This window comes from Mus caroli, unplaced genomic scaffold, assembly GCF_900094665.2.
Source record: "Mus caroli unplaced genomic scaffold, CAROLI_EIJ_v1.1 scaffold_9524_1, whole genome shotgun sequence".
Lineage (NCBI taxonomy): Eukaryota > Metazoa > Chordata > Mammalia > Rodentia > Muridae > Mus > Mus caroli.
In genome coordinates, this window is record NW_018388966.1 from 382 (window position 1) to 11177 (window position 10796).

Below are 10796 nucleotides of genomic sequence, written 5' to 3' on the forward strand. Positions count from 1 at the left end.
CTGAATGTGAATGACTCCCATAAGCTTGGTCAATACTTGGTGGAATTATTTGGAAGGATTAGGAGGTGTGGCTCTGTTGGAGGGGTTGTGTCACTGTGGACATGTGTTGAGGTTTAAAAAGACTTGCCATTCATTCCCATGTTGTCTCTTTGCTTCCTATGTGCAGATCAAGATGTGCACTCTTCACTGTTCCTGTCTCCATGTCTTTGCTCCACCCTATTGACTCTAATCCTTTTAAGCCATAAGCTCAATTAACTTTAATTTTTCCATTTTAAGGTTTTTCAAGACAGGGTTTCTCTCTATTCATATACATACATAGCAATGACTGTCCTGGAACTGGCTCTGTTTACCAGGCTGGCTTGTTCTCAGTTCTGGCCGACTGTGTCTGCCACGATGTGGGATTAAAGGTGTGCTCTCCCACCACCTGGCTTTTAATAATTGTTATTCTCTCTCTCTCTCTCTCTCTCTCTCTCTCTCTCTCTCTCTCTCTCTCTCTCAAAAGATTTTATGTGTGTTGCTAGTTTGCCTATATGTACATTTGTGTGAAGTGTACTATATCCCCTAGAGTTACAGACAGATGTTAGCTGCTGTCTATGTGGTAGCATTGAACTCAGATCCTCTAGAAGAGCAGCAAGTGATCTTCACTGTTGAGCCATCTCTCCAGCCTACATGCCCTTGATTTCAAAAGTGGTTTGAGAGAAAAAAATCAGTCAAGAATTCAAAAGAGAACAGTGAGGAGAGGTATATGGAAAGGTTTAAAGGAGGAATTGGTGAAGGGATAATTACAGTCTCAAAAAGTTTTTTTTTTTTAATTTTAATTTGCCACAAGATTTCTGCGGTAATAAGCTGCCCACATGGCCTGCTCATCTGAGTCAACCCTATAGCAATGAAATGACAGATGCCACAGCCAAATGTGTGTGTGTGTGTGTGTGTGTGTGTGTGTGTACATGAGTGCATGTGTACATTTGGTCATAGTTTTTCTTTCAGAGATAGGTTCTCTTAATGTAAACTGGTTAGCCTGGAACTAGCTGTGTAGACCAGGCTGGTCTCAGAACTCAGATCTTCCATCTGCTTCTGACTCCTAGAGTCAGGATTAAAGGTGTTCACCACCAAATTTGGCTGCTTCACTGATAAGCAACACTGAAATCGCCAACTTGTGCTTGCAAATAGACCTTTATTATCATTAAGGAAGAGGGCACACAACCCACTCAGTTTTCAAGAGAAGACTTTCAAGGTATATGCCATCAGAAAGCAGGGGATGGGACTATTAGTCATCACTAAAATTATGCTCACATCATCACATAATGTTTTGATAATGAAGCTGCAAAAGGAGAAACAACCAAGATGTCAGTACTCAAATGGGAGTGAGGTTTATCAACTGATAATCAAAGGGCTGTCTTTTTATCACAGTCCTAAATCTATTTAAAACTTTTAAATATTTTTTTTCGTTTGGTGCTGGAGAGATGGCTCAGTGTTTTATAGCACTGACTGCTCTTCCAGAGGTCCTGAGTTCAATTCCCAAAAACCACATATTGGCTCAAAACCAGGTGTAATGGCATCTGATACCCTTTTCTGGTGTGTCTGAAGACATTTGCAGTGTACTTATATACATAAAATAAACAAAAAATATATACTTAGTAGTCATGTGTGTAGGTGTCAACTTGTGTGTGTGTGTGTGTGTGTTTGTGCTTGAGTATGTGTGTGCGTGTGTGCACCTGAATGGGTATGTGCCTATGTGTGCATGCCTGTGTGTGTGCATGTGTGACCACACACATGTGTACTTATATCCATGGGTATGTGTGTCTATGTGTGCTTGTATATGTATGTGTGAGTGTGTTTGGTATGTGTGTGCGTTAATGGGGGTGCATGTGTATGCTCCTATGAGTTGAGTGAGCAGATAATAAGTTGTGGGAATCAGTTCTCTCCTTTCACCAATAGGTTCCAGAGACTGAACTTGTCAGGCTTGGTGGCTTTGCATAAAGTTCTGAGCCATCTCAGGTTAATTTTGAGTAACTGTGCATATTTCCAAGGACGACTATCATCCATGACATCCATGACAGACCCCCATGACAGGGATGTTTCAGCACATCATAGAAGCCAGAGGACATTGTAGAGCCCTTTCCAAATCCTGAAGGAGAAGAAACTAATTACCAATTTAAAAACCTGAGACTGAGTGAGAGGGGATGGTTCAGGATTCAAGGCAAGCCCTGGATACACAAACTTTGAGGCTAGCCTTAACCACATAGCATTTAGAGTTTACACAGAGAAATCCAATAAGGTGGGGAGATTCATTTTTTCTTTTACTTTTTTGGGGGGAGATGGGTTAAAAATGTCTTGCAAACTGGCAATCAACTTTCAGTTCAGCAGCCTGGGTGCAGGGTTTGGGGACTGTAACACCACACCATGACCACTGAAAAGAATTACGATGAAGGCAAGTAAAAGTTAAAGGAAGTTAGGCAAATGGAGATGATAACAGCTCACTGATGAAGGTACCCAAGAGGGGGCTGCACTCAGGAAAACCCATCCTTCTGTTAAAGAGTATATGAGGAAACAGTCCCCTCCCCCCACACTTCTACTGTGGCCCTGAGACTGTTGACAGAACTGTATGTGCTGAGTTCCCAGAACTAGCAATTCTTTCTTTTCCCTCCCTTCCTTCTTTCCTAATACAGAACCTTGCTCTATATCCCTGGCTGCCCTGGGACTCACTCTGTAGACCAGGCTGGCCTTAAACTGACAAGATAGCAACTTGGCTGCTATGCAACTTAGCAGCCAACTAGCAACTGCCTGGATTAAAAGTGTGTGTTGTGCTTAGCCAGGTTTTTGTTGTTGTTAATGTTGTTGTTTTGTTTTGTTTTGTTTTGTTTTGTTTTTGTGATGATTTTGCAATGAACCCAATTTGGCTGCCAAACTTACAGAAGATGACCTTGAACTTCTGGACCCTCCTGACTCTACTATTTACATATTAGACATTTATAGCGCAACGTCTGTTCTGTGTGATGCTGGAGATCATAAATTTAGTCCTATCTTTTCACAGAAAGTTCTTCTGTCTTTTAACAGTGCATTTTTATATAGAACTTTTTAATATGTTCAACACTGCTTTCAATACATTTTTGTCAAGGTTTCTGTCAGATGCCCTGGAACTGGAGTTACAGACAGTATAAGCTGCCATGTGAATGCTGGGGATTGAACCCAAGTCTTCCAGAAGAGCAGTCAGTGCTCATAACGACTGAACAAACTATCCAGCCCCAGAAATGGTTTAAAATTAATTCTAGTTTAAGTCAAGAAGCAGAGCTTACCCAGACGGTGGCAGATATCCCCTTTTTTGTAGTCGATAACACCTCCTGAGCAGTGGGCTTCTCTCGTCCCACGCGTACACATCCAAAGAGCCATTGTTACAGGTGACAATGACATGAACAGGGTCCTTCAAAGAATACCCAAGTGATAGTAGACTGGAGTCAATGTCACATAAAAAGACAGGGAGAGGGCCTAGGAGATGGCTCATCAGGTAAAGGCACTTGCTGAGCAAACCTGGTGCTCTGAGCCAATGTAAAGGGAAAAAGAAAGAGACTAACACCAGGAAGTCTGCCTGTGACCTCTGCAAGTGTTCACACACAGACAAATGCATATGTGCACACACCCCAACAGTATGAAGTTTAAAAATGTAAATCTATTTTAAAAATACCCCACTGGAGGGAACACATTCCAAACATACCACCCATAGTCTCAAGATCTCTTCTGGGCAGTACTGAAATTTCTGCAGACGGAGACCATTTATGTCGAAGAGCAAGAGAGAGGATCCAGTTGAACAAACAATCACATCCTTATCACTGACTCCCATCCATTCTGCGCGCTCCTTGTAGTCTTGCAAAGAGAAACTAGCTACCAAATGTCCTGTTCCAAACAAACCGAAAACAGAGAGGCAATTTATTCAGTCACTTAAATAAGGGAAATATCCTTAATGCTTACTGAAAAGTATATCCCTCCTTCCATGGCATGCTACTCTGAAAGAGACAATGAAAACAGTCCATTGGTCAGACAAGTTCATGTCCTGTGAAGTCCATGTCCTTGGACACAGAAAAGCAGGCTATGATATAGGGATGGTGTGGACAGTCACTAGCTTAAACATTGCAAAGACAACTGTACTGGCAAAGGACAGTAGTACCCAGTCCCTAATGCATGACAAAAATGGAAACAAGTCTCCCTGAGAAAACTGTAGATTGCTATTATAGTGACCATCAAACAGGCACAAGTTTACATCGGGCCAAGGAGCATCCTGCTCCCTTTACAAAAACCTCATGTGGAGTATCATCATATGGTGATCCACAGTCAGGCACAATCGAGTGGATCTCCAACTTTGAGGACAATCTAGTCTACAGAACAAATTCCAGGTTAGCCATGGCTAGACAGAGAACTTTAATACAGTTCTCATGTGGCAGTGTGGGGAGGGGGATCTGCCCTGCCATAGAGGTACTTTCATTGCTACTTCATAATGGTAATTTTGTTACTGTTAAGATTCGTGACTTAAGTATTCTTGAAGATAGAAATTTGTCATAGGGGTCACAACCCAGAGGTAGAGAACTACTGCCCTAAACATTTTGCCACCCCATAATATAATTCGTTATTGCTCGCCATTTGGGGTTTTTTTGTTTTTGAGACAAGGTCTCAGTATGCATCCATGGCTCACAACATAGATTAGGCTGACCTGGAACCCGGGAAATTCTAATTGCTTCTCATCCTAAATGCTGGAATTTAAGGTGTGCACTACAAATTCTTGGCCCTTTATTTTTATTTTTTTAAATTCTTCAGTGTGTGTGTGTGTGTGTGTGTATATATGTATACATCTCTGTAAGTGTATGTATGCATGTGCACATTCTAAACCATCTTGTCAGATCCATCTGTTTTGTTTGTGAGACAGCAACCTCTATGCAGTTTTCCTGACTCACTCTGCTGATTTTGGGGCGTGTGCCATCATGCCTGGCTTTGGAATTTTCTAAGGTTTACCTTGAACATTTAATTTGTTCCCGATCACTTCCAGCTTCATATCAAATGTGCCAAATTTTGTGATGTTTGGGGGTATAGTACTGGACATCAGGGTTATCCTATCTTCCCTTCTTGGGGTCCAGAAGACTCCTTGGCATAATGGAAATTCGAGAATGGTAGACACTGGGTCAGAGAATTCTGATGGCCTCAGTAAGCTGTTCATGTAAAACACCTGTAGAGTATTGCCCAGTGGAATCAATGAAGAGTAAATCTCAGGAGTCTGGCACAAGCACACTCAAGACAAGGGGCTTTTGAAAGAAACCAAAGAGTGGTTGCATCTGTTCTTTACCCAGGACAGGGAGGAATAGTCATTGCTCCCACTCAGGGTCAGAAAAACTCAGCCTCTTCCTGCCCCTCCCATCATATTCAGAGACAGAATGGAGTCCCTGACCCTGGTCATGAGGCCCCTTGGTCATCCTACCCCAATGGACGCATCTGGCAGAGCTTGGTTAAGTACATTTTTCCTGTGCAGAGGACTAGTCCAAGGGTGTTCTGGACTTTTTTTTTTAACTGAAGCATTAAGACTGTCATACTGTAACCCAGGCTGCTTTGAATGTATATCAATATATAAAACTAAATAAATATGCAAGGGCCCTCAGGAGTACAGAACTCTGCACAGACCATTGCTCTCCCAGTACCTAACAACCAGGCACCAGAGAGCTGGCAGTTAAGAGAGAAGGCAGTATATAAAGCATTGGGTATGGTAGCACTTATCTGAAATGCATCAGCCACTGTTGTTCATGTCAGCCAGTGATTGAAAATTGCTTTCTATCCAACAAAGGTGTCTGGGACTGTTATTTCACCTGCTTTTATTCTTTGGCTGAGCCACAGTTGAAGGATACTTCACTATAATAGACATTTGCCATTGTGACTGGTCACGTGACTGCTAACAAGCACATTATTCTTTCCTGACTGTAGGATGGCTTTTCTTATGATAAGGCTTAGGAGAAGGGGAGTGGTCTGCCCGGACCTCCCTGAGGACTGGACTTTCCCACTGTCTGCCACCTTCACCCTGGAGTTGCTAGAACCCACCTACCTTTGTCAAGACATGTCGGTGTTTCCCTATCAGAAAGACCCATTTCTTCTGAGGAGAGCAGTGGAGTTCATCAATACTGTATGGAAATACATTCACCTTGGAAATGAGGTGTAAGTCAGGAATCCTAAGGATGTAGAGGTTCCCCGAGATGTCACCTACCTGAAATCAGAGCAGCGGCACCAGGTCAGTGGGGAAAGGTTAAGCATGGAGGAAGCAGTGTTATCTGCTCTGAGATTCACCACTGTGTCTCCAAGTCCAGTAATGAGACCCAGAGCTGTGACCAGCCTGCCTCTCAGAGAGTCTACGCTGATCCCATGGAATAAGGCTCTCTAGACCTAAGGGATGACTCAGTAGGTAACTCTGTGTGTATGTGTGTGTGTGTGTGTGTGTGTGTGTGTGTGTGTGTGTGNTGTGTGTGTGTGTGTGTGTGTGTGTGTGTGTGTGTGTGTGCATGTGTGTGTGTGTGTGTGTGAGAGAGAGAGAGAGAGTTGATACATATATGTACATGCATGCAAAATATTCACACACCAAATAATTGTTTTTCCCTTTTGAATTTTTTGAAAAAAGATTTCATTTTGCACCCCTGGCTATACTGGAACTTATTCTGTAGACCAGGCTGGCCTCAAATGCAAGAGATTCATCTGCCTCTGTGACATGCACCACCATGCCCTGCAGGATTTATTTTTTAAAAACCTTTTGTAGGGCATGCTAACATATGTCTTAAATCCCAACTCTCAGAGGGCAGAGGGCGCCTGATCTCTGTGAGTTAGACCACCCTAGTCTACCCAGTGAGTTCTAGGCCAGCTAGGACTGTATCATCATACTCAGTCTTAAACTCATGAGGTAGGGTGTGTGTCAAGATTTTCCACCCTAAAACACTCTTCCCCAGCACTAACTGGGCTATCAGCATTACTCATTTTTCTGTATATGTGATAAAATTCACATTTTTCTCTACTGTCTCCAACCAAATTCATGGATTTAGGACTAATAAACATTTCAAAGATAAAAAGATATAAAATCACTTAGAAAAAGTGTGTGTGTGTGCATTCTTGTGCTTGTTATTTCTATACTTAAGCATGTGTATGGAGATTATATACTGGGGCATACATGGAAACCAGAGAAGGCTGCCCTGTACCCTGTTAGATCACCCTTCTTCTGATTTCCTGAGAGAGACTCTATTGGACCTGGAGCTAGGCTATCTTGGCTAGCAGCCATTTAGTCCCAGTGACCCTTGTGTTTTCATCCCCAACAACACTGGGGTAACAGGCACATTTAGCCACATCCCTTTTTTTTTTATGTGAGTGTCAGGGATTTGAACTTGGATCTTCACGCTTGCAAGGCAAACACTGCTCCCCACTGAGCCACTTCTCCCCAGATGCCAGGAAAGAATTTTAATGTGTCAAAGGCTAAGGGATAGTCATGTTTATGGTATTCTGTGATTGACTCTGAGTATTTTCAGAGACTCCAAGAAGGAAAGTTGAGATTTGACAGTAATGGGACCTCAAATTGGCAAGTGTTTTATTCTGTGTGACTATTCCAGATTTGGTGGTGGTGGTGGTGGTGGGGTGCCTGTGACTTACCAAGACAATTGGGATATCATTTGTAAAGACAGCTTGCAGTAATTGACAGGAAGACAACAGGCCCTTAGTCGCCAAAACTTCCCTGTTGTGGCAGTCCCATAGTTTGATATTTGATTGCATATCTACAGTGACTGCAATTTGCATCTCAGGGAGCGTAGTCATCCGTGTGATATAGGCTGGCTGTTCTGGGCTTACCCAGGTCATAGCACCCTGGAGAACAAGAGCATCATCATGTCTGAGCACCTCTAGTTCAAATGCTTTTACCTACCAGGTTCAATTGGAAACCTTGACCAGACTGGAATCCCTTCTTACTTACAAGAAAAGAATATGCAATTTCTAAGCATCCCTCACTGAACATGGTAGCATAGATCTAGAATCCCAGTCTTGGGAGGTAGAGGCAGGAAAGTCATTACTATCTTGAGGCCAGTCTGGTCTACAATGTCAAGATGCAGGCCAGTTGGGACTANATTACAAGACTATCTCAAAAATAAATAAATAAAAGTAAATAAACACATGGCTGCAGAGGTGGCTCAGCAGTTAAGACCATCAGCTGTTCTTTTTTTTTTTTTCCTTAGAAAACATTTAATTGGTGCTAGCTTACAGTTCAGAGGTTTTAGTTCATTATCATTGCAGAAAGATGGACACCTGGGTGCTGGGGAGATGCATTAGGATCCACAGGTAGCAGGAAGACTCAGACACTGGGCCTGGTTTGAGCATTTAAAACCCCAGAGCCCACCTCCAGTGACACACTTCCCCAAAAGGCCACACCTTCTAACCCCTGTCAAGTGGAGTCACTCCCTAATGAGCAGCAATTCAAATCTGAGCCTATGGGGGCCATTCCTGTTCAAGCCCACAACATCAACCTACCATGTTTTAACCAAATAATAATTCTGATGAGATTTTATATGCTAATTTATGGGAAGGTTTATGTCTTTCATTTTTTTTTTCATTTTTACTTTTTATTAGGTATTTTCCTCATTTACATTTCCAATGCTATCCCAAAAGTCCCCCCATACCCTCCCACCCACTCCCCTACCCACCCACTCCCACTTTTTGGCCTTGGCATTCCCCTGTACTGGAGCATATAAAGTTTGCAATACCAATGGGCCTCTCTTCCCAGTGATGGCCGACTAGGCCATCTTTTGATACATATGCAGCTAGAGTCAAGAGCTCCGGGGTACTGGTTAGTTCATAATGTTGTTGTACCTACAGGGTTGCAGATCTCTTTAGCTCCTTGGAGGGCATCATCCTGAGTGAGGTAACACAATCACAAAAGAACTCAAATGATATGTTCTCACTGATAAGTGGATATTAACCCAGAAACTTAGAATACCCAAGATATAAGATACAATTTGCAAAACACATGAAACTGAAGAAGAACGAAGACCAAAGTATGGACACTTTGCCCCTTCTTAGAATTGGAAACAATCACCCATGGAAGGAATTACAGAGACAAAGTTTGGAGCTGAGACAAAAGGATGGACCATCTAGAGACTGCCATATCCAGGGATCTATCCCATAATTAGCCTCCAAACAATGACACCATTGCATACACTAGCAAGCATTGGCTGAAAGGACCCATCAGCTGTTCTTAACAAAAGGAGCTTGGTACAATTCCCTAAACACCCAGTGCAGTTCACAACTGTCTATAATTCCACTTCCAGGAGGTCTGAATCCCTCACATGCAAATACATGCAGGCAGAATAACTTTGTACATGAAAATAAAGAGAAACACAAAGAAGAAAATCAAACATCTATATTACTTGTGGCAAGATTGGACAGGGAAACAGGACACATGCATTATGCTCAGAGGGGAGCAGACACTCACTATACAGACCAGGGAGTAGAACATGGCTGCCAAGATGGCTCAGCAGGGAAATGCACCTCCCACTAAACCTGATGACAGGAGTTCAATTCTCAGGAACCACATGGAAGTGGAGAATCAACTCCCACAAACATGCATGAAGAGCATTCAGCAGCCCCGTGCTCAGAGCCAGTTCACCTTTTACTAACAGTGCAGCAAGGAGCATGGGCCTGTCATCAATTCTAGTGGGGATAGGTGTGTTTTTGTTTTTTGTTTTTTGAGACAGGGACACTTTATACTCTGGCTCTCCTGGAACTCTATAGAAACCAGGCAGGATTCAAACTTGCCTGCCACTGCGTCCTGTGTTCTGGAGTTAAAGACCTGGCCTACCACTTCTGGCAGTATTTAGTTTTACAACAAATGAAACAAACCTATTCCCAATGAATCAATTCAAAACTGATTATTGTATCATCAATGCAACAATCATGGCAAATGAGAAAAACAGGTTCTCTTCCAGGATTTCCTTTAGGTTAAAAAAAAATTAAGGGGCAGGAGAGCAGGCTCTTAGTTAAGAGCACTTTCTGCTCTTTCAGAGGTCCTGAATTTAATTCTAGCAACCACATGGTGGCTCACAACCATCTATACTGGGATCTGATGCCATTTTTGGGCATGCAGGTGTACAGGTAGATAGAGCAAATAAAATAAGGAACTCTTTTTTTTTAAATAAATCATACACATATATACAAACAAATACACACAGACACACACACTCCACTAACAGCAGCATCAATGACAAAAAGCCAAAGGAATAATTAATGTTAGCAAAATACTATATCCAGCAATCAATATAGTTATTTCTAAGCCCTAGTTCCATTTGCATGAAAATTATTAATAACCTCTCCTTCCCTCCAAATGCAATCTCTTCTTTGAAGGATCTATCACTAAAATGTGACTTGCACTTTGACTCCTTTGAAAGGCAACCTGTTGAAGGCCTCATTACCATACACACATGACTCAGTCTCACATGGGTGAGGTCGCACTATACTCCTGGCTCCCCCCTGCCAGGTAGGATGATGATGCACCACTGGATCCTGCCTAGCACTTAGGAGGCAGAGGTAGGAGGGTCCCCATGAATCCATGGTCAGCCTGAACTCTAGGATAGCCTGATATCATTCTAAACAGCCTCCTCCCACCCACCTGNCAAAACCTAAACCAAACAAAAAACAAACACTCTAAAACATCCAACCCCAATATCATCATGTTCATTATGTTACATTTCCAGTGTGCTGTAGGAGAAAATGTTTCTAAACATTGAGACCATAACAAAATAAAAACC

General features: G+C 42.5%; 1 protein-coding gene across 1 annotated transcript in view; it reads right to left on the reverse strand.

The window, feature by feature from the left end:
* Nucleotides 1-1153: 1153 nt before the first annotated feature.
* LOC110287870 (F-box/WD repeat-containing protein 15-like) overlaps nt 1154-10796 on the reverse strand; it is a 12872-nt gene continuing 3229 nt past the window's right edge. The window contains exons 2-7 of the mRNA XM_029473765.1: nt 7657-7866; nt 6077-6235; nt 5002-5212; nt 3713-3891; nt 3297-3421; nt 1154-1321 (exon numbers count right to left, since the gene is read on the reverse strand). Coding sequence (XP_029329625.1) covers nt 1216-1321; nt 3297-3421; nt 3713-3891; nt 5002-5212; nt 6077-6235; nt 7657-7866 — 990 coding nt within the window. The 3' untranslated portion in view covers nt 1154-1215. The remainder of the gene's footprint in view (nt 1322-3296; nt 3422-3712; nt 3892-5001; nt 5213-6076; nt 6236-7656; nt 7867-10796) is intronic.